This window comes from Mytilus trossulus, chromosome 2 (genome assembly GCF_036588685.1).
Source record: "Mytilus trossulus isolate FHL-02 chromosome 2, PNRI_Mtr1.1.1.hap1, whole genome shotgun sequence".
In the NCBI taxonomy this organism is placed as follows: Eukaryota; Metazoa; Mollusca; class Bivalvia; order Mytilida; family Mytilidae; genus Mytilus; species Mytilus trossulus.
The window spans coordinates 71,661,414-71,686,312 of NC_086374.1; the positions used below are offsets into that span (position 1 = coordinate 71,661,414).

At 31.2% G+C, this 24,899-nt stretch overlaps 1 protein-coding gene across 1 annotated transcript in view; it reads left to right on the forward strand.

Moving 5' to 3' along the window:
- The window catches only part of LOC134707922 (E3 ubiquitin-protein ligase UBR4-like), a 117,753-nt gene extending 98,025 nt beyond the window's left edge, over positions 1–19,728 (forward strand). The window contains exons 105-119 of the mRNA XM_063568088.1: positions 389–579; positions 979–1,051; positions 2,395–2,504; positions 2,993–3,092; positions 3,710–3,838; positions 4,262–4,351; positions 4,670–4,792; positions 6,204–6,337; positions 7,183–7,308; positions 7,485–7,679; positions 8,491–8,575; positions 8,981–9,120; positions 9,700–9,793; positions 16,014–16,173; positions 17,608–19,728. Coding sequence (XP_063424158.1) covers positions 389–579; positions 979–1,051; positions 2,395–2,504; positions 2,993–3,092; positions 3,710–3,838; positions 4,262–4,351; positions 4,670–4,792; positions 6,204–6,337; positions 7,183–7,308; positions 7,485–7,679; positions 8,491–8,575; positions 8,981–9,120; positions 9,700–9,793; positions 16,014–16,173; positions 17,608–17,672 — 1,815 coding nt within the window. The 3' untranslated portion in view covers positions 17,673–19,728. The remainder of the gene's footprint in view (positions 1–388; positions 580–978; positions 1,052–2,394; positions 2,505–2,992; positions 3,093–3,709; positions 3,839–4,261; positions 4,352–4,669; positions 4,793–6,203; positions 6,338–7,182; positions 7,309–7,484; positions 7,680–8,490; positions 8,576–8,980; positions 9,121–9,699; positions 9,794–16,013; positions 16,174–17,607) is intronic.
- The last annotated feature ends 5,171 nt before the right edge of the window (positions 19,729–24,899 follow it).

Genomic DNA, 24,899 nt, shown 5'->3' on the forward strand with positions numbered 1-24,899 from the left:
ACTTGCATATCCTTGGATATTTGCATTCTTGGTTTTGGTGAAGTCTGCATACATTCCTTTAGAAAATATGTATTTTTTAGAACATTTAAATTGTGGTTCCGCTGTCCCAAAAAAATCCATGAAAATTATTATCCAACGAATATTAATGAATTCACAGTATTGCATATTTCAGCAAAGTTAACAACTGTTAAGCCACAATCCAATGTTTAACATTCGTTATGACAAAATCAAATTTTTGTTTGCAGGTATTAAATTTTCACTTTTTCTAATGTTTTTCTTGTGATGGATTCTTTAACCCCTTTTAATAGATATAAGGAACAAAATTATGATGATGAAAAATTCTCCATGAAAATAGTGTAATTATTTATGTACATACAATATTTGACAGGAGTTTTCTAAATTGTGTGGAGATAAATCCCAGTTGATGTTATTGTTAGACAGAATAAACAGTCCGTTTGTCAGGTCTAACAACAGTATTCTACAGGAACTGATGAGATTGATACCATTCATGGCATTTGGTGACGAGGAAAAGATGACAGCTCTCATCAACCACTTCAAACCATATCTGGACTTTGCTAAGTATGTATATTTTGTATTTTATGTCATACACAATAAAACTTACTAATGCAGAAGAATTCTGTGCTGAACATTTGTTTCAGGACATACAGTAAACCTTAGATAGTTATTTAAGTAATGTTATTGCAAAAGAAATAAAACTCTTCATGAGAATGTGTTGGTGTCGGTCAGGGTATTTAAATTCATCAAAGTATCTATGTATTTGCAAAAAAAATAAAAAGGAGGAACTCATTCTAGGGAAAAGTTTCATTTCTTTACAACAAATTTTTGAAACTTTGAATTTCCCTGAAAAAAAAAAAAAAAAATCTGTGCTAAAAAGAAACTAGTGATGACTACATGTACCAATGCTGAATAATGACACACATATTTAATGATCTTTATTTGTACCACTTTATTTTGTAGGTATGATGAAGAACATACACAGGATGAATCAGTCCATATTGATTGCTTCTGTGTGATTGCTGCAGGAATTGAGGTTTGTCATTTTTCACTTTTAGTTGGGGCCAAATTTCTTTTTTTTTAAAGGACTTATTTACTCAAGTATAGTTGCATTAGTAAAACAAATTATACTCTGGAACTTAGCTACAACTGACATCAGTTTTGTGAAGTTTAATGTAATGCTGTAAGAAAAATCATCACTTATGAGGGTCTGTATGGGTTCTACCATTTTAGGCCATTTATAGCTTCTTTATTTTTGTTGGTGCTCATTATTCTCTTTTCTTTATATTTTGGCACCCCATTAAGCATCAGAAAATGACAATAAGACAATTATCGTCATAATCTTACATGTACATGCATATGAATAATTTGGTGGCAGTGGCGGATCCAGGAATTTTCATAAGTGGGGGCCCACTGAGTGGCACTGACTGACCTAAGAGGGGGCCCGCTCCAGTCACGCTTCAATGATTCCCTATATAAGCAACCAAATTTTTTCCCAAAAAGGGGGGGCCCAGGCCCCCTGGGCGCCCCCCCCCCCCCTAAATCCGCCTCTGGGTGGTAGAAATTCATCCTTTCGATCTACAATTTCATATCCCATATAACAGTTTATAATGTGAGGGAAAACATAAAAATCTGTTCTGTAAACCTGATTTTTAGTTGGGTATTGCTGGAAAGGACTGAAATTGCTGCAAATCTGTTACATCAAATGTTTGAACTTGTGATGGAAAAATCAAAAGGAAAGTTTTTATACCCCCGCTTTAAAAAAGGGGGGGGGTATACTGTTTTACCTCTGTCTGTCCTTCCGTCAGTCCCTCAGTCAGTCCGTCCATCCCATGTCGCATTTTTCTCAGGAACTACGATACAAGGATTTCTGAAATTTGGTTTCAGTGTTTATCTAAGTCAGCTCTACCGTGTGATGTGTTTCAGATTGATCACTTGACATCTTCCTGTTTACCGAACACTTGCATGATTTTACACATGATAGCCAAGTTGAAAATTTTTGTCACATTTTTCTCAGGAACTACAATACAAGGATTTCTGAAATTTGGTTTCAGGATTTATATAAGTCAGCTATACAGTGTGATGCGTTTTCAGATTCATCACTCGACAACTTCCTGTTTACCGAACACTTACATATTTTTACATTATTAATATTATCCACTTGCGACAGGGGTATATTTTTACATTATTAATATTATCCACTTGCGACAGGGGTATCATCAGTGAGCAGTAGCTCGCAGTTTCACTTGTTCATTATAGCATTAAAAAATTAATCAAATTATGAAGCACTTTAAATAACATCAATGTGATTTCTATGATTTTCTCACTTATTATTCTGTTCTGAAATGTTTTTGAATAGAGTGTTGTTGATCTTTGTAGAATAATGAAAATGGAAACAAATTAAAAGATATGATACTGGACAATGGAATAGTTAAATTATGTATAGATTATATTTTACAAAACTCACCAGTTATAAAGACACTGTTGCCGTAAGTAGTTATTTAAGTAGACACTAAATGAGTTTATTAGAAATATAGACCCACATGTACTCTTAGAAAGTATTTGTATCAAGTCAATGATATGAGAACTTGATAAATGTATGAATAATCTATCTGGTGAGTGCAGATTTTAAGATTTTGAGATACTGTAAATTCAAAAATAATTAGAAAGTTTTTATTACTGCAAATATTGTGACTTGGTCAGTATCCCAATGATAGAATCTCATTCAAATATAGGATACATAGAACTGTCAACAGATTTTCCTGAAATCGCAATAATTATCTCACAATTTTGTCCTTTCTTCAAAATGCACAATAATACGCTTTTGAATTAAATAATTATAAATTTATTCTTTAAAATTATAAAGTTAATGTCAAGGAAAATGAATGCTTATAGGTTCCTTTTAGAAACCAGAAAAAACATTTGTCGGTAAAAAAAAAGACATTGAAGTCTTCTTATAAGTATTTGTTTATTGCAGGACTGATGTGGCTAACTGGAAAGATTTCCTGGAGAAACCTTCTCTGAGTTATATCTTACGGTTACTGACCGGCCTGTGTGCTGGACATACTCCTACTCAGGTGAGTTAATTAATCATAAAAAAATATCTGGGCTATATGCTCTCTTTTTATTTACTTATGGGTAGAAAGGCCACTTGTTTTGACAAGTTTTGAATATAGTCATCTCTGACAATTTACTTAATAATGAAAAATAAGTGTATTACATGCATGTTTATGACTACAATTTAAGCGTAATTTCTTTGATTTTTGGCACTCAAAATTTGATATACAACCATAATGGTCAATTCTAGGCTTTCAAAGATGTAATATGAATAAACGAAAAAGAAACCAAGAGCCAAAATTTCAATAACCAATTTGAACTGTTCAATTGGTAACATGTATTGTATTGCCAGACTATATTCATGATGCTTTAGAGATTTAACACAAACTCAAAACAATAAGCTGTATCATTCACCTAAATATTCTTATCTACACTTTCTAAATTTATAAAATACACTACTGACTTAAAGGGGATAAACAGGCCTATTTACAACTTTCCACATTCTTTCTACACTATTTTGAAGATCGTAAACATTGTCTAAGGATATTTATTCGTATTTATTATCTTTAAAAAAAATGGCATCTGATTTTATGTATATCAAATCAATGTATATAAACTGTTTGATTGTATATTTTAGTTGGTTGTGGGGTCAGAGTTGATAGCAGTATTACATAAGTTAGAACAAGCATCATCAGATCAGCATATAGGTACAGTGGCAGAAAACCTACTGGAAGCACTCTCTGGTAATGATAAAGTCTCAGAAAAGGTTAGTTATTACTTTACTGTAAAGACATAATTTCCATACAAATACTGACTATTGTCTGAAAGTCATGTTTTTGTTATAAATTATGGGGTAAATGATAGAAGCCAAAAGTTTCAAAAACACAAATCACAATTATGTGGCAATACATGCTATAATTTATGCAATACCAATTCCATTCCATTCCATTTCAAATTCAAACTAAAATTCAAATTCCAAATACCTATTTTAATTCCAATTTCAATATACAGTCATGACTGTTGTCTGCTCTATGGTCGGGTTGTTGCTTTGACATATTCCCTATTTCCTTTCTCAATTTTATTCCATCATTCCTCCATTCCCATTTTAATTTCAATTCCAGTATACAGTACAATACAATAATATTACCTATCTGTATCACTTTAGTATACAATTATTTTGTTTTTATAGATTGAGGAGGTTCGTCAGCAAACAAAAGCAGAGAAAAAAAAAAGAGCCATGGCCAAGAGAGAAAAACAGCTAGGGGCTTTAGGCATGATGGTAGGTCATCATTTGATTCTTTTCATAGATAAAGGTTAAAAAAGAGGGATTTTTTTATGAAAAAGTGTGCAAAACTGCCCCAAAAAAAAGATCACCTATTATTTTATTTTAATTATTTTGCATGTAGGAAACAAAAGGATATGCTGTCAAATTTTATGAGAAATATCCATTGGATAAATCAGTGGTTTTTTTTTAAATCACCATAACTGCTCTGTTAGTCCAAAAATTTTTTTCACTAAACTTTTTAAAAGTTTTGATTATTTGTTGGTTGTGCATATATAAATTATATTTCATCACCAGTTTTCCTCTTTATTCTAGACTAATGACAAGGGTCAAGTTACAGTTAAAGGTTCAGTGTTAAAACAGATGGATGATATAAAGGAAGAGACAGGGCTCACATGCTGTATCTGTAGAGAAGGCTATAGATGCCAGCCTCAAAAGGTATGTAGTTTTCTTCATCTAATATGGGTCTCTTCTAGGAAAGCAAGGCCTTGTATGAAAGATTGGGGGTTGGCAGGTGTATAATATACATATTTACATACTTTCTATAGACTTGTATGATGACTTTGTCTTAGGGTCATATGAACCCTCAAATTAAAAAAAAATTATGCATATGTTGTTATGCCCCACCTATGATAGTAGAGAGGCATTATGTTTTCTGGTCTGTGCGTCTGTTCTTTTGTCTCTGCGTTCATTTGTTTGTCCATCTGTCTGTTCATTCATTTATCCGTCCGTTTGTCTCGCTTCAGGTTAAAGGTTTTGGTCATGGTAGTTTTTGATGAAGTTGAAGTCCAATCAACTTGAAACTTAGTACACATGTTCCCTATGATATGATCTTTTTTTTACCCCAATTTCACGGTCCACTGAATATAGAAAATGATAGTGTGAGTGGGGCATCAATGTACTTGGGACACATTCTTGTTTATAACTAAATGGATAGTTTTCATTATAAAAATTATGCTCATGTACTTTTTTCTGAAGAAAATTCTTTAATTTGTCCACATTTTTTACTTTTTTTTAATTGCTTGCTTTCAGGAATCAATAATTCACCAAAATATTTTCTGTATGCAAGTTACCTTAGCATGACCCTTCTTGCAAAAATCAAAAAAAATTGCAGCACGCATGAATCTGTTAAATAATCTATTATCTGATTGTACATGTTGTACACATGCTCAATATCCATGTTATTTGTTGATTGTTTACTATAAGGTAACAATTGGTAAACTACTGCTTCAAAACACAGCATTTAATAAGCAGCCATATTTTCTCGTCATAACAGACAGAGAGAAAAAAAAATTGATGATTCTAGAATATGTTTGCGTAAAAAATGAAAAAAATGGTGCACAGAAGACTAAGTTTATTATATATACATGCATTGGTTCAAGAATTGGATAAACATTTTTTTTGGCCAGTCTCTCATTTCTTATGACTTTAACATCAAATCAGATATCCATGTAAATATCCATTCCCTCAATTACCAAAAAACTGGTACCCGCAAATATATAAAAATCAACTGGTACCCATGAATATATTTAAATCCACAGTACTTGAACGTTTCTCTGCTATATGTAAGATTTACAATTTTATGATGAAGTAATAAGAAAATGTCATCAGATTTGTTGTATATAACTTTTAAAAAAATATTTAAATTGTTATTTGTGTTTTATTGTTAATACAAGTTCTAGGATAAAGTCAACTGGATCATTTTCAGATCATTTAATTGTTAATTTTTCATTCATATGCACAGTTTGTTTACATTTTATAATATTAGTTATGAATTATAAAACAATAATCAATGACATTTTCTGGTCTAAAAAAGAAATTTACAAGAATGATTTTTGTGATTTTACAGGTGTTGGCCATTTATACTTTTACGAAGAGAGTAAACCTTGATGACTTTGATAACAAGCCACGTAAAGCCATAGGATATTCTACAGTGTCACACTTCAATGTCATTCATGTAGATTGTCATACAGCGGCTGTAAGGTAAGAAGTTAAAATGATTTAAAGAAATTAAAAAAACTGTAACAGATTTGTTTTGTGCTCCTTGTAAAGTTAAAAGTGTTGACAAAATGTTGAGGATTTCAAACCTTATTTCTTAGTGATAACCATAGTTTGTATGAATTTTGTTCATGGTAAATCCTGACAAGTAGATAAATATTAACTTGAAACATAACCTGACACAACTGTTGCTGTAATGGTATTCTCAATCATGAAATGGAACTGTATTTTGACAAATGGATTAAATAGATAGGATACAAATAGCAAAACTAAACATTAAAGATCCATGGGTGAAATGAAAATTTCTGTTTTAGTGTAACCACTTCTCACTATTAGTTTCAAAAAGAGAAGTCTCTTTTATCTATGATTTTGAAGTAGTGTGCGCTATGCACTTAATTTGCTTCTCGCATAATTAAGCTTAAATATCTGTAATGTGTTTTTTTAAAGAAATTCCAAATCTGAATACTGTCTAGTAATGATATATATTTTTATGCCCCACCTACGATAGTAGAGGGGCATTATGTTTTCTGGTCTGTGCGTCTGTTCGTCCGTTCGTCCGTCTGTCCCACTTCAGGTTAAAGTTTTTGGTCAAGGTAGTTTTTGATGAAGTTGAAGTCCAATCAACTTCAAACTTAGTACACATGTTCCCTATAGTTTAATCTTTCTAATTTTAATGCCAAATTAGAGTTTTTATCCCAATGTCACGGTCCACTGAACATAGAAAAATGAAAGTGTGAGTAGGGCATCCGTGTACTGTGGACACATTCTTGTTTAAAAGGCATTCCAACATAGAATACTGTTTTGTAATGATATGATATTTTTGGTTACAGACATGCCAGAGGGAGAGAAGAATGGGAGAGTGCAGCTCTACAAAATGCCAACACTAAATGCAATGGATTATTGCCCCTTTGGGGACCTCAAGTCCAAGAATCTGCATTTGCCACTTGTCTTGCAAGGTAAGATAAAAAAGATAGTTGTTCCCCTTATTCCATCAGATAAATATGTGCAATGGAAAATATATTAAGTAATATTAGAATTACTTTATTAATCACATGATTATGTTTGGTGGCTATACTCAAAAGCTTGTTTAGAACATTATCTTTATACTTAAAATATTTGAATATCATTTCAGACACAACACCTATATCCAAGACTGTACAGGAATCCGAGATCCTAGTTATCCTTACAACATACATGATGTGAAACATCTTATTCTTAAGTTTGCCCAGGAGAAGTCTTTCAGTCAGGAAAGTGGTGGTGGTGGTCGACAAAGTAACATGCATGTACTGCCAGCCATGATACATATGGCTTTATATGTTATTAATACGTAAGTTTAAAATGTGATTGTATTTTTTAAGGTTCTTACATTGATAGTTATGACATTGAACAATTTATGACAGTTATTTTGGCTTTATATGTTATCAATACTTAAGTTTAAAATGTGCTTTTATTTGTTTAAAAAAATCTTATGTGAGTAGTTTTGGTGTCAAATAAGTAATGATATTTATGCAACTTGTGGTAATCTATTTTAAGAAAGGGGATATGATATGATTGCCATCAAGTCAACTTTCCACCACAGAGTAGCGACCAAACATGCACTGACTTGAAAAAATTACCATAAGTCATAATTTAAAGGAAGCTGTAAAAGGTCCAGGAATAACAAAATGTAGAAAATATGAATTGAATGTCTGATTACAGCTAATGATTTTGAAAATTAGATAAATATGACAGACAGAAACCAATACCAGTCACTTTACTACAATCTCCTAGCTCAGGATAAACACATTAACAATTTTACACATTTCCCATTTTGAATCATAAAATTTTGTTTAACTGTTATGATCTTGGATAGTATTCTAATTATTGATATATATTTAATTAAATTTAAATTGTAATATATTCTGGCAATATAATAGTATATTGGGCTATCATTTACTAGAAACAAAGCTTTATGGGAGCTTATGTTTCTATTGATAAAATGAAAAGATGCCATAAAATTAACATAAAATTCAGAAATGTATCTGAAACATATTACCAAATCTAAAAAAGTTTACTTTAGATTGGTTTGCTGTCTATATTGTTTACATAAAGTGAGTGCCCTGTATATTATTTAAATCATGATTTTAATTTGTTTATAGGACAAGATCTGTAGGAAGAGAAGAGAAGAACTTCAACAATTTTATTACTCTGCCAAAAGAAAAATGGTTGGAAAATAGTTATGAGGTAAATAGAGTTATCTTTCTTTTGATAAAAATCAGACATTTTACTATTCATGTTTGTTACAGCTTTCTTTTATTTTGATTATCAAGAAACAAGATTATCTTGTACTGTTAAAGAGAAAAATGTAGGAACTAATATTTGAATAATTGCAACACATTTTAAGTAAAAATAATATTCTGTGAACCATATGAATCAGTTTGAATGGTTTAAAGATATAAATTTTACTTGTGTTTTTTATTTCGTTTTCATATTCAACACTTTTTCATGAAAAGAAATCTTGAAAACATCTTCTTGCTTTTAAGAAGATCTGAATCAAAGACAAGAATTTGTGAAATCCATGTAAAATAAGTATCCAACAAATAATAATGAAACCACAGTATTGTTGATGTAATGTTGTTACACTTACAGACTGAGGGAGCATTATACTGGACAGTGATGACACTACATATACATCCCTATAGTATGTGGAAAGATACTAAAGTAGAACTACTCAAAAGATTACTGGTACTGGCCCAAGCTAGATATCAATCTGCCACTGGACAGCCAAGGTTAGTTATAAAGGAGTCATTAATTCTATGCTTATATTTTGTACACCAGATATACAGTTTGTTTACAAAAGACTCATCTGTGATGCTTGAATGAATAATATTTCAGAAGTTGTTGTAAACTTGGATTATTGCTAACTGCTCAGTAATTGGGGCAGTTAGGTCACAGAATTAAATGTAATGAATGTAGGTATGGAAAATAGGATAAAATCAGTTTCTGACATGTTTGTGAAAAATATTTTGATTGCTGTGAAATTATTGAGATAGGCTTAAAAAAATTGGGCAGACTGTTAATGTCAGTCATTAATTTAACCACTTAAGCTTGTTGTAAATTTGTTTTTAATTTTAAAACTGATTAATCTATGTATTTGTTTTATTAGAAAAGGAAGTATTTGTTTTATTAGAAAAGGAAGTAAAATGGTATATCTCATGAATTTATTTCAGAGTCAAATTTTATTAAAAGTTATGAAATAATATGAAATAACAATACTTTAATTCAGAAATGTTGCGTTTCTGTTTTATTGCATATACAGCATATTCTACATTATCAAATTGTAAATGATTTTATTTGTGTTTCCACAGTTTATCCAACAAAAAAGTCCTAGAGTACAGTGTATACAAACCATACTTTGTATTCTTTGGTATTGTGGACATGGTGTATGATAAACTTTTCAAGGTAAGATCTCATTTATTAAGAGGATTCTTATTCTACTACTCAATGGACTACATAAGCAGAGCAACACATATTTTATGCCCCACCTACAATTAATAGTAGGGGGGAATTATGTTTTCTGGTCTTTGCGTCCGTTCATCTGTTCGTCCGTTCGTCTGTTTGTCCGTCCCTCTGTCCCGCTTCAGGTTAAAGTTTTTGGTCAAGGTAGTTTTTGATAAAGTTGAAGTCCAATCAACTTGAAACTTAGTATACATGTGCCCTATGATATGATCTTTCTAATTTATATGCCAAATTCGAGTTGTGACCCCAATTTTATGGTTCACTGAACATAGAAAATGATAGTGCAAATTTCAGGTTAAAGTTTTTGGTCAAGGTAGTTTTTGATAAAGTAGAAGTCCAATCAACTTGAAACTTTGTATACATGTTCCGTTTGATAAGATCATTCTAATTTTAATGCCAAATTAGAGAATTTATTCCAATTTCACGGTCCACTAAACATAGAAAATGATAGTGCGAGTGGGGCATCCGTGTACTGTGGACACACTCTTGTTTTTTCATATATTTGAAATTAGGTTGAAAAGGTATATATATATATCATTTGAGATATTGATGATGATGATATATTGGTGTTTAAAGTCCAGTAGCAATTACTACATTCATATCAGGACAAAAACATTTGAATTTGATTTGAATATGAATGCTTCCTTGTACTACATGTTACAGATTTTAAATGATTAAAGGTGGTACTACCTAACACTACAGGGAGATAACTCTGTAAAATCAGCTAAACGTTTGAGTCACGTTGTGTTGTTAATTGAATATTAAGCTTCTCAATGATAAAAATTACTGTCAGTCAAACTACTATGTAACCAGTGTAATTTTTCTGATAAAATGGTTAGTTCAAATTTTTGGAAATTTTTATATTTTTGTCAAAGGGTCAAAGTAAATACTCTGTCAAAATTTTGTGAAAATTAAAGTCATAAGAAACCTCAAATCAAAAAAAATTAATGCATATGTTTTTTATAACTCATTGGATAGTTTTCATTATAAAACTTATGTACATATACTTTTTTCTGAAGAAAATTCTTTAATGTATTCATATTTAGAAGAAGTTTACTTTATTTGAATTGCTTCCTTCCAGCAAGCAATTCCACCGACATATTTTCCGTATGCAAGGTGACCTCAGTGTGACCCATCTCGTAAAAATCCGATGACCACAATACGCATGGATGTCCTTAAAATAAACTATTACCTGAATTCAAATGTTGAACACGTGCTCAACTAACATGCTTTTTTGTTTATTTTTTGTCAATTGTTGACAAACAGGTGACAATCGTTAAACTGCGGCTTCAAAACACGAACTTTAATTACCTGCCATATTTTCACAACAACACTGACCGATTGAAAAAACTAATTGATGATTATACGAAATTTACACGAAATAAATGATAAATTCGAGCACAGAAGACTAAGTTTATGATGTTTGTATGCATTGGTTCAAGAATTGGAAGAACATTATTTTTCACCGGTCACTCGTTTCTTATGACTTTAAACGAGCCAAATTAATTTCATTGAAAGTGTTGGGTACCACCTTAAATTGTGCTAGTTCACAGTGAAGCAGTCCAATAGAAGACATGTCACCTTACATTGTCACTATATTCTGATGTATATTAGCTGACAAGTCTCTGCTCTTACTCTTGTATATGGCATGGTTTGTGGAATTGCAGCAAATATCTGTTTGTTTAAGTCTTTGATTTTAGATGGCAGGAGATCACCCCAAATGAATTTTGAAACAAATTAACCCCTGCTTTTTTATATGCTGGATAAATGAATTCTGAAGCTTTTTATCGATATTTCCTTCACAAAATTGTATAAATGGCATCAATTGACAACAAAAGTCATATACAGTGGTCATTAATGGACAAGAAATTTGTTAAAATGTTGTGAAGATTGAGTCATAATCTTTTATAACTCTACCAGTAAAATATATATTGAAAAATGATTTATTCACCCTCTGTATGAATGTCTTATGACATGTATCAAATTATTTTTGACTAAAAATGTTGGATAAATTGATTCATTATAAAGTTTTATCTATTTTTGTCTCCATTCAAATTGTGAAAAGAAAACTTTGTGTATCTAGGCTCCTATGATATGTGTAAATCTTTGAGGTGACAAAAGCTGACAAGTGGAAAGGGGTTCTTTGAAGGAAGGAGGATTTCGATGGTGTTTATGTTATCTCGATAGATCTAAAAATGTCAATATCGTGTCGTGATCACAAATACATGTACACCAATTTCTTCTGGAGAATGTTTCCTTAATTTACTTGTTGTCCACATCATAAAGAAGTTAATATTGAATGAAAGAAGAATTTATAAAGGTTGAATAGAAAGTCTTACGTAGATAGGGAAAGTGTTGTCCGATTTATAATTTATAGTAAACATGATCAAACATTTTTGAGCTTTGTGAGTCACTTTTGAATTGTTCTCAACGTCATGAAGAATGAGGAAATTATTGTTTATTTTATAAGTTAAAAAGCAAGAGTGGAGATGCATGTTCACAAACACAAGAACTATTCAGTTTTTCATTTTAAAGTGTTTTGACAATATTATCATCAAATAATAATTAAAATTGACAACAACACTTCAAAAGATCTGCAATTTTATTATCTATGTCTACATGTTTCGCCTGCAAGGCAGGCTTCATCAGGACAATTTTTATACAGAAATTGAGCCCCTGAAGTACTCTGTATAAAAATTGTCCTGATGAAGCCTGCCTTGCAGGCGAAACATGTAGACATAGATAATAAAATTGCAGATCTTTTGAAGTGTTGTTGTCAATTTTAATTATTATTTAAGGATTGCATTCACTGCATGATTTGACAACCCGGCATACCAAGGTATCCACTTCAGGGACTCTACCAAAACGATTTCACAGGCGTTGGTTCACCTCGCGGAATTTAATATTATCATCAGATAAATTCTTTGAAGTTTTACCAACATACTTTTTCTTTCATACAGATTTATAGGAGGTTCACTAAAAATTGTTACATTATTTAGTTAAACCACAGTTTCAATACACAACATGATACTTTGATAATTTAATCTTGTTTTATTACATCAAAAACGTTCTTCATAAAATAAGGTTGAAAAAAATTCTATCTAGATATTTTTTTATGGGAGATATTTAAAGTTATGCATTCACATTATTTCTACTTTGACATTTGTGTAAAATATGTTGGATTAAGTTTTATTCCACATTTATGTATATTTGATGATTTATTTATCAACCAAACTTTTTAATAGATAAAATAAGCGACAACAAAAAATAAGATAAAGCAAATGACATTGACAACAAAGGTTAAGTTGTTTTTGTATATTTCAATTTTTTTAAAGTTATTTGTTTTAATTCACCATGTAAGCAGTTGTGATATGTGTAAAATTTGAAAATCAGAAAAAAAAAATTGATGCTTCTTTATTTTCAATAAACATGGCAAGCTTAAACGAAGAACAAAAACATTCACTATTTTAATGTAACATTTTTAATTGTTACATTTGAAGTCATGAAAATATTTAATTTGATTTTCTTTTTAATTTTCATGCAAAAACTAGTTCAGAGAGACTTTTTTTCTGTAGAAGAGAAAGCAAATGGAAAAAAAAAATCTAATCCCCAAGAAAATCAAGTTTTGCTTTAAAAATCAAATGTTTTTATTTTCTTCTGTCGACTTTGTCTGTAATCTAGGTTTGTTTACATGTAAATATCCTACTTTTAATATGAGAACAGTGGTGACAGCAACATATGTTTTATGATTTGGCGAAAAATTCAATCAATTAAATATAGTTTTAACAATGTAAATGAATAAAAGTTACGTAACTCAATATCCCAGATTCAATTTTTGTCCGTCTTGTTCTATTGTGTGGAGCATGTTTGTTGTTGGAGATATTGTCAATTCTGAATGGGTAATATTTAAACAGATTTAACCGTCTGAACAGATTCACACTTTTATAATACAGATAAGCTTTAAGGTGATCTGTAGGTGTACGAGGGTAGTGTTTGTTTGCCTCCCTCCATACCTCATTATCCACGGAAACACAGGTGTATACCATTAGTTTAATTCCCCATTTTTCTATCCAGCACCTTGGAGATTATGAGGGATCTAAGTCTGTCAACAAAACCTGTTGTATGCCATACTTTTCTAAATACGACCTGTCGAGTGACGGAATCGGACGTTTCGCTTAAACAAATAGTAAAGATGTTACTTAGATAGATTTATCAAAATATTAAGGCAGATAAATATTTTACTCTGTATGTTTCTGTCATGAGAGATTATAGATAATCTAGGCTGTATAACTGTCAAGATTAACAGATCAACATTCTTACGTTTGTCACCAGAAATTTAGTCAAAAGTTATATTGTAAACTAGAAAATTTTGGATGCTTTTAGTCTATCAGTGACATGCATTTAAATTGTTGGTAGATGTTTATCTATTTGATAATGAAAAAAAGATTTTTTTATTTATTTATTTGGGGGGGGAGGGGTATAAATGATAGATTTTGGATGCTTTCAGTTTAACAAGGACTATCATTTGATTTGTTTGTTATTACTTATCTGTTAGATGATCTGTAGATGAAGGAGAGAAATAACAAAATGTACATACTATTTTTTGTATATAGAAGAGAGAGAAAAGTGATGATTAAAAAGAAAGAAGAAATTTAAATTGACAGAGTCTGCCTCAGAAATTAAATTAGAACAGTTATCTCATAAAAATGTTTAAGTTGATTTGTTCAAAATTTAAAAAAAAATATTAGAATGTTTTAATATTCAGAATACTGTAAATTCAGAAATTATTGCGAGGTTTTTATTATTGCGAAAAATGCGACTGAGTTGTAAACGCAATAATTTAAACTCGCATTTTTAAATATTTTATATGAATTTAACAGGATTTTTCTCAAAATCGTAAAAATTAAAATCGCATTTGAGCCTAAAACGACATTATCGCAATAATAAATACACGCAATAATTTCTGAATTTACAGTATATTGGACCTTGTGTTTCTCTATTTGCACTTGATTAAAAACAATATCATTTTAAAAAAACAATTATCATACTTGATGTAATGAATGCTACTAGAAGAAGAATTTTCTGTTTATACAGCTGTCATTTTAATAGAAGTTAGTGTTGTCAACCTAGAGACAGATAATGATGGAATACATGTGCTAGAGATTAAAGGCATTTGCCTCCCATGTTTAAACTTTCTCAATTTTTCACATCCAACCTGCTCTATCCAAGGAGAGGCATAAGAAATATTGCATAGTAACCCTAAATGAAATAAGGCAAAGTTGACCTTTTATTAAATATAATTAAATTATTTAAATGCTCAAATAGGCGCAAGACAGGGCCGACCGTGCAAGGGCTGTATAGCCAGTCAAGGTGGTCAAACTTCCATTTGTTGACCTAAGATGGATTTAACTATTGATATTTTTCCCCAATATAAAGTTTATCTGTTTTTGATCGTTTCATATGAAAATAGATGCCCTTTTCCCTGCCAAAATTTTTTATTTTTCCACAGCTTAAATCTTAAAAACAAGCACTTTGACCTAATTTTCTTTTTCTATGATAAAGATCTTATAGAAAATGTTGTTAACTTAATTCAACTACAAACAACCTGAAAACAGAGCTTTAACTGAAAGGTTGAAGAAATTTTAAAGTTTTTGTAAAACAACAACAGTGCATGAGCATTAAGACTTGTACTGAAGTATGATTAACATCTATCAAACAATTTCCCTCAAACTTATGCTTCTTTTGATGAGAGTTTTTGCTTCATATTGAAGGCCCTTATAAGCATATAAGCGCTGTTACTTGCCTTCTTGGTATTGGGAAGGGGGGTAATGTTATGTTATGAATTAATACACAATACTCTTTCTTTTCCTTTATCAAATAGAAGATTTATGAAAATTATATACTTCTTTTGAAACCGAGATTGAAAAATATTGTGCTTTTGTTTCTTGTTCCCCAAGGTTATCATCAACTCATGATTACAAAAAACCTTTAAAGGATTTTCTTTTTCTAAATTTAGAAAATATTAAGAAACTTAAGGTTTTAACTCCCTTAGGCAAAGTTGACCTTAGATGGATTTGACTGCTATTTTTTAAGTCCTTTTTGTTCATCTTCAACTGTTTTGATGCATGAAATTTATTAAATGTTGTTTTTATACTATTTACAGAAAGTAACAGTTCCTGCAGACAGCAATTGGAGTAGTACTTTGGCTGACTACATTCGTAATAATGATAAACCACTGATTGAAGCATGTGATAAAGTATTACGTGGATATGAAGACGAGTTATTGCCGTGTGAGTCTGTGGCTGAAGTAATGGATGTTCTAGGTAGGTCTTTCTCGTATAGGCATTAAGGCATAGGTTGTGTTGATATGATCTGATGTAAAAATTGTTGGGCTAAACGATGCAAAAATTAGATCATTTGGAATTCAAATACTGAATCTTGAAATTTTTGTATCTTTGGTGGCATTGACATTTGTACTCTTTTTGAAAAGAACAGCAATTCATTTTTATATCAATATTTGTGGAAAAAATGTCTTATCCAGATAGTATTGCATGCAATATGAAATACAGCCATAGCTATATTTGAAATATAGTTATTTTTTGTAAGCATCAATGTCTTTCAAAGACTGACGATCTTATAATAAGAGGTTTACAATAAAAAAAAGATTAAGGAGAAGGTAAATTGTTGAGACTGTAGATTCACTGAAAATTAGAAATTAGATGATAAAACTACCAATCTCATTTTTTAACCTAGAAAAAATGTCTTTTAGAAAATGTAAATTATTTTTTTTAAATATAAGCCATGCCTTCATTACAGTGTGACTGTATTGTTAATAATGCAACAAATTTTAATCAAATACAAATGTACATCTGAAAATTTTTGGGCTAAGTTAGTCTAGAGCTGATATTAGAGCTAAAATTGCATCACCAAAAATATCTTTTTGCCAGAGAACAAATAAATAAAAAATATACCTCCTGTGTGAATACCTTTTTGTATGACGGTTGTACTTACAGTATTGCTAACCATTTACAAGTCAAATAGTCAATAATTTGCGTAGTTTCTATATTTTACTGGATTAAACTGTCAATTTTTCACTGATAAACTCAAGAAAAGAATGAATTTAAACAAAAACTGCAACCAAGTTTTATTATAGTACATAAATTAGAATTTTAATTTTGCAAAGTAATGTTAGATTTTAATGCACTTATTGTATTTAAAGTCAAACTGACACTAAATTATTTTTTTATTGTGAAATATACAATGAAATTAGTTTCTCAATGTATATTTTGATGCATTATTTGTATTTAGCATTTATTAAATTGCTTTGATAATTCTTGCCTTTTTTATTTACAATGAAATTCATCTTCCATCCTCTTGATTAATTAAGATTTACAGTTGTGCGGATGGTTGAAAATCATTATGAATTTCACCATTGCAATATTGAAATAAAATTGAGAAAGGAAATGGTGAATGTGTCAAAGCGACAACAACCCGACCACAGAGCAGACAACAGCCGAAGGCCACCAATGGGTCTTCATTGTAGCAAGAATTCCCACACCCGTAGGTGTCCTTCGGCTGGCCCCTAAAAGATATATATACTAGTACAGTGATAATGGACGTCATACTAAACTCCGAATTATACACAAGAAACTAAAATTTAAAATCATACAAGACTTACAAAGGCCAGAGGCTCCTGACATAATCTATGGTATTTAATGTGTTCATGATTAAGTAATTTTTTTTATTTTATTTTGTAGGTTTGTTATCAGATATACCAGACTCGACAGCCTTTATGACAGAACTGATGAGCTCCATGCCATAAATGTAGACATTGTTTTAGTGTATGCTTCGATTAAAGACGTTTTTGAATTTACCACATGTATAAACTGTTCTGAATTTTACCGCTTATAAAACATTTTAGAATTTTTCTTCATACAAAACTGTTTATAATTTTACTACATATATAATTGTTCCACAATATTACTTAAACAAAATACCCCTCAGAATTTTACGGAAACAAAAAAAAATGTTGTTCAGAATTTTACCACACATAACAATGTTCCTTTATTTATTAACCCATAAAACAGTTCAGAATATTACCACACATTAAAACTGTTCAGATTTGTAACACATAAAAGAATTTAAAATTTAATTTGCAGTATACCCTTATGTGTAGTTTATATAATTATATAATTATTTGAACTCCATATTTTTTTTGAAATTTGAAATTATTTAACAAGCTAAAAAAATATTTTATATGGTTTACTATAAACTTATTTAGGTCAAACTATTTTTCTAATTTATTGTTGCTTTGACTGTTTTGCATTATTTAAAGAGAAAATAATAAATAGTTCGGATAAAATATGATTTAAGAAAACTAGGCAGTACTTTATGACATAGACACCTATAGATACGGAATAAGCTGCCTTTAAGTTTCAGTTTTCATAATCCTATTTACAGTTTCTTATGATTAATGAAATACAAATCAGTTTCCTGATTATTGATTTTGGAAATACATGTACTTTGGATTTATTTTTGTGGTTACACAATTACCAATTTTCCTATATTGAGGGGAAAAAATGTATTTTCTTGGATACTGGATTTTGTCTTTCATATTTAGTTTATGTACAAGCCAATAGAACACAGATGTTTAAAATCTTGCTGCTCAAGCATCAATTTTTCTTCGAATAGAATCATTTTCATATCAGTGTGGACAACCGCAATACGGACAACCGCAATACTTATGTTGGTATTCACACTGAATCATTTACCTTTAAAAAAATGTTTACCCGCTATCGCGCTATTGATAACAGTGATTAAAAAGAGTTAAGAAGAGAAAAAAGAAAGTTCAAACTTTTAAATCAACACACAAGGTTTAGCCCTCTGCTAGATATTCTCACTATTTGATTTAGGTCTTTAGAGCCCTAATAGGCGACCCCACATCTTAAATATCTATAGATGATATGACAAGTGGTCTTAACAAACGAATGTTCACCTAATCTGACCCTGTCAATTGATAACCTGAACATGTCAAGAAATGGTCTTGTCCACGCTGTTATGAAAATGATTCAAGTTTAAATATTATATTATGTGGTAAACTGTCTGTGAACATTTTTGGGGTATTGTAAATATGGTATTTTAAATATGCTTTTATGTTATTTCAGTAAACTTTAAAATTCAGAAAACAAATATAGATTTATGTCATTTTTTAAAGAATCTGCTTCCTCAACAATGTTTCACTGTGTGCTTATTGTGATAAAAGCTTGATAAAACAGAAGACTTGTTTTTATTGTATGCCTCCAGTATATAAGTAAATGAGATGTGGTAAGATTGCCAATGAGACAACTATCTATTAGAGTTGAATGAATTGGATGTAAGTAATTGGTCCAAAATGAAATTTTAACCAAATGCTTTTGTGTTTTGTAAGTTTGGGACCATCTAAAATATTTGAGGAGAAAAAATTGTTCTAAGACCACAGTGCCTCTTTAAACTAATCTTAACCTCTGAGAGTGAGGGAGAGTGTAGATTCAATATTTGTATGAAATTCCTGCCAGTATCCACACATGACTGCCATTACTAAAAAAAGAAAAGTGTTTTAGGGTTTTACAGCAAGAAAACATCATGTGACCGGGCAGTCAGTATCATTTTTTTGTGAGTGATATATTTTGTACATTGACCCTTGAACATTTATTATTACGTAATCAATAATAAGACTTGATTTACGTAACTAAGCAGTTTGCTTGGACATTCGGCCACCTAAATACTCCTACTTTTACAGCATTTAAAATGAAAATAGTTTTAAGATTTTGTTTATATTTGATATTTAAGTTACTGAGTGTGTTAACATGTAGTTTAAAAATTAAAATGGATTTTGAAAACATTATGTTACTGCAACCTTCTATACTTGATACATAGTGCTTAGTGGAATATCAAAACAATTTCATTCACAGCACATTGCTCTATAGTGTGTTCAACCTGCCATAATAACAAAAGTTCTATGAAATTTCTTAGATAAACACTTGTACCAGAGCATGCTATCAACATAGCTGCCATAGTGATACAGTATTCATCTTACCTCGATAAAGTTCTATAAGGTCACTTTGATAGTCTACACTATTGGGAAGTCAATAGTATTGAGTATAGTTCTATTAACATTGGCACATCTCATTTCCATAAAGATTATGTCTTGGACAGATTCAATTGATTTGGAAACTTTTGATAGTTTATATTCGTTATCAAACTTTCACTGGCACAACATTTTACTGTGTTAAGAATTTGTATAAATCATTTAGCCATTTGATTAGGAACTTTCCATTTAGAATTTTCCACGGAGTTCAGTATTTTTGTTATTTTACTTTTTCCTGATGTAACCCACGATGAACGTTTCACCCACCACAAGATCAAGGATTTGGTTTTAAAATATGTTGTACCGTATTCGGCCATGTATTATATGCACTTATAAGTAGTCCGCACCCCTTAGAATCGCGAAAAAAAAGGTTTAGTAAAGAAGAAAAAAGAATTTTTACACACATATACAAAAGACATCATTAAAATGGAAACCTGAACGTTTATTGATTCATGAATATCCTCATTGAATGACAAACCGGCCAGTGTGAAGTTTAGACTTTGCATAGTAATATTTAATAGACAACTTTCGAGTTCGATGCATTTCAGTCAAAAACTTTGGTTTTAGTGAATATCATTAGTGCATTTAGGGGCATCATCACTTCCATTCCAATGATGAGCTCTTTGTTAGAAAATTATAATACAATATTGAACGATTTATTCGGCAAACTAAATTCTCATAATCGACAATCAGCACTGCTGTCATTAGGGGTTGTGCTTAAGTACTTACAAAACAAAAATTATTTCTAGTTTATCCTGTACAATGACGATCACTAAGATACTTTATGAACGATGATAGTGCAGGTAAACAGGCAACCCCCTCTATCTGTTAAATGATGTCACAAAGGCGCGCCTTATTGACGACTTTTTTTCCAGTGATGGATGAATTCGAACATGGTCTATTTTTCGACTTGACTGTCAGTTTTGCTGTCCACCTTTTGGAGATCATTCAAAATGATGACCCTTTTTATAAGACCACAAAAATTGAAAAAATTTTGGTCGTATTTTGGTAAAACGTTGGCGTTGTCGGCATTGTCAGCGTTGTGGTCATCTGAAGACACTTGGTTTTCGCACTATAACTTTAGTATGAATAAATAGAAATCTATGAAATTTAAACACAAGGTTTATGACCATAAAAGGAAGGTTGGGATTGATTTTGGGAGTTTTGGTCCCAACAGTTTAGGAATGAGGGGACCACACAAGCATTTTTTCTTGGTTTTCACGCTATAACTTGAGTTAAAGTAAATAGAAATCTATGAATTTTAACATAAGGTTTATAACCAGAAAAGGAAGGTTTGGATTGATTTTGGGAGTTTTGGTCCTAACAGTATAGGTACATGTGTATTAGTGGCGAAAAAAAGGTCCCAAATAAGCATTTTTCTTGCTATTTGCACAATAACTTAAGTATAAATACAAAATCTATGAAATTTTAACACAAGGTGTTAACACAAAAGGAAGGTTGGGATTGATTTGGGGAATTTTGGTCCCAACAGTTTAGGAATAAGGGGCCAAAAGGGTCCAAAATTAAACTTAGTTTGATTTCATCAAAAAATGAATAATTGGGATTCTTTGAAATGCCAAATCTAACAGTGTATTTAGATTTTTAGTAAATTTTGGTCCTGTTTTCAAATTGGTCTACATTAAGATCCAAAAGGGTCCAAAATTAAACTTAGTTTGATTTTAACAAAAATTGAACTCTTGGGGTTCTTTGATCTGCTGAATTAAACCTGTACCTAGATTTTTGATTATGGGCCCAGTTTTCAAGTTGGTCCAAATCAGGGTCCAAAATTAAAAACTTTTTTTATTTGATTTCTTCAAAAATTAAATAAGTGGGGAATCTAACCATGTATTTAGATTTTTTATATTTGGACCCTGTTGTCAAATTGGTAAACATTGAGGTCTAAAGGATCTAGAATTGAACATAATTTGATTTCATCAAAAATTGAATTGTTGGAGTTCTATGATATGCTGAATCTAAACATGAATTTAGATTTCGGATATTGGACCTCAATGGGTAAACGGGAGGGATTGTACCTGATATTCATATGATGAAGACATAATCTTTCAATCAGTTTAATTGAGGTCTGGAGCTGGCATGTCAGTTAACTGCTAGTAGTCTGTTGTTATTTATGTATTATTGTCATTTTATTTATTTTCTTTTGTTACATCTTTTGACATCAGACTCGGACTTCTCTTGAACTGAATTTTAATGTGCGTATTGTTATTCTTTTACTTTTCTACATGGCTAGAGGTATAGGGGAGGGTTGAGATCTCTTAAACATGTTTAACCCCGCCGCAATTTTGCGCCAATCCCAAGTCAGGAGCCTCTGGCCTTTGTAAGTCTTGTATGATTTTAAATTTTAGTTTCCTGTGTATAATTCGGAGTTTAGTATGACGTCCATTATCACTGTACTATGATGCATATTTAAGGGGCCAGCTGAAGGACACCTACGGGTGCGTGAATTCTCGCTACATAGAAGACCCATTGGTTGCCTTCGGCTGTTGTTTGCTCTATGGTCGGGTGGTTGTCGCTTTGACATATTCACCATTTCCTTTCTCAATTTTAAATGTCCAATTTAATATTTTTGAGTTTAAGTTCTTAGACTACATCCATTCTGTGTCAGAAACCTATGTTGTTTCAATTATTTAACCACAATCCAAATTTAGACCTGTATCAAGCTTAAATGTTGTGTCCATACTTGCTTCAACTGTTCAGGGTTCGACCTCTGCTGTCGTATCAAGCTGCACCCTGCGGAGCATCTGGTTCAAATATCTTATCGAACTAAGTTATTCAACTAGTCAGAAACTTTAACCAACTGCTGTAGAGAACCACGGTCTTTATATTTACCAGACGAATCAAAACTGACAGTGTTACTGTTCTGTATCATATATAAAAAAAATTCCTGTGGTTTGGTACTGTGAAAAGTAAAATAAAAAAAAATACAAAACATTAGGGATAGTCCATTGTCAAATGGCAAATACGTGATAGCAAACGAATAAAAAAAAATAGCTAATATTCCTGACTTGGTACAGGTAGTTACTCTGTGTAGAAATGTTGGATTAAAAATAGTTGTATACTTAGCTAAATAAAACCTCCCACTTGTAATTGACAGTCGCATAGAACCACCCTTTTGTATTGGAAAAACAATTGGCAACAATCGGCTTGATATCTTAGTATGCGATGGTAGTCTTTCAACACCAAGAACTTTAATTCAAACTTGGACAGAAGCTTCTACAAAGCCTAAACCAAAGTATCAAGTTTACTGACTGAAAGATGTAGTTCATTTGCAGTCAACATTACATTTTAACACTGACAACAGTAGTCGCAGACAAAACATTGCCCTGAAACGAAAAAAAAACCAACACTTACGAGTATTGGGTGTTGGAAGCATATTTGCTATTTTCTGATGAATCATAACCAACAGGAGAGGAATCTAAGTTGTATCAATTTGTCTCATCAAGCTTTCAAATAAACATGATGTTTTTATTCATTTACAGTGATTACACAATTTAACTTTGAAATGTGATACATTATATCAATTGAAATAGCTGCATAAACATTTAACGCAAATGAACTTTCTTTTTAAAGCTGAAGTGGTTAACTTTTGATCTAACAGTTGTCATTAATAATTAAGACTTTTTTCTAATTTGCTAAAGCGTTGGGATATCATTATTGTCTGAAAGCAAAAAGTGTGTGTATAACATGAACATGTTTATACCATTACTGAATAATTGATGTGTATTAAGATTTTATCGTTTATAATAATAATATGTGTCGCGACATGTTGACCTACAATACACATAAAACTTAACTGATACAGTGATTTTTTTCTCTCAATATGATAGAGGGTCATGATACTTATTACTTTCCTGTCCTTAACATTCTCCATGTACAAATATGGCCGACAGCAACCGAAATACACGTAAATATCAACTGTAGTTTGCAATTACAGACAAGTAATTACAATTTGTCAAACCCAACCCCCTCCGCCTCCTCCTCCCCGAGTCTACAAAACTGTATAAATTTATGATAGACGGTAACAAAAAATCCGTCAACACTCATAAAAGGGCAACAAAAGCTGAGATTTTAACATGCTCATAAACCTATGACCGAGAGGTTAAAACGTGTTTAGATATAAGATGTGGTATGAGTGCCAATGAGCCTGACAACTCTCCATCCGAGTTACACTTTCAAAAACTTCCCCGACAAAAACTAACTTGAAGCGGTACAGACAGACGGACGGACGGACGAACGAAAGAACGAACACACAGACCAGACAAGTCATACTGCCCATAAATGGGACATAAAAATGGGTCATGCATTTTCAGGTAAACAGTGACTCGACTAATTTGAAATATCATAAAGAACTTGTAGGTCTGAACTGTCAAATAAATTATAACACACTTGTCCATATTTTGAGAGATGATAGACAAATATCAGCTAGGCATTTAAGTCTCCCTTGAACTTTAAAACGAAGCATGGATATCGTTCGAAACAAGATGCTCACACAAACACACTTGTCCTTGTCCTATAAAGCTTGCTTTTTGTAAGTTTATGTTGCAGATCGAAGTGTGGTACAATTTTTCTGTTTAACAGGGCAGGCTTTTTTTCATTTCTTGGTCTGGTAGAACATTCATAAGCTTGACAAGTCTTTTTAACACTGATTAACGTTTATGACATGTCTTGCTAGGTACCTGGACTTTGTGGTAATTAGATATCACGTGTTTTTTAGTTTCGAAATGCTATCTAGAGAAATGAACATTTGATATTTTGGAAATTTTCTAATTTATTTAGAATGAACAAAATATTATTATTTTTATTTTTGATGAATGTTCTCTTAAAAACAGACTAGAGATAAGTGATGTAGTCTGTTGGATTACTAGACCAAAGACAAATATACACATGTCACGGTATCATATGTCT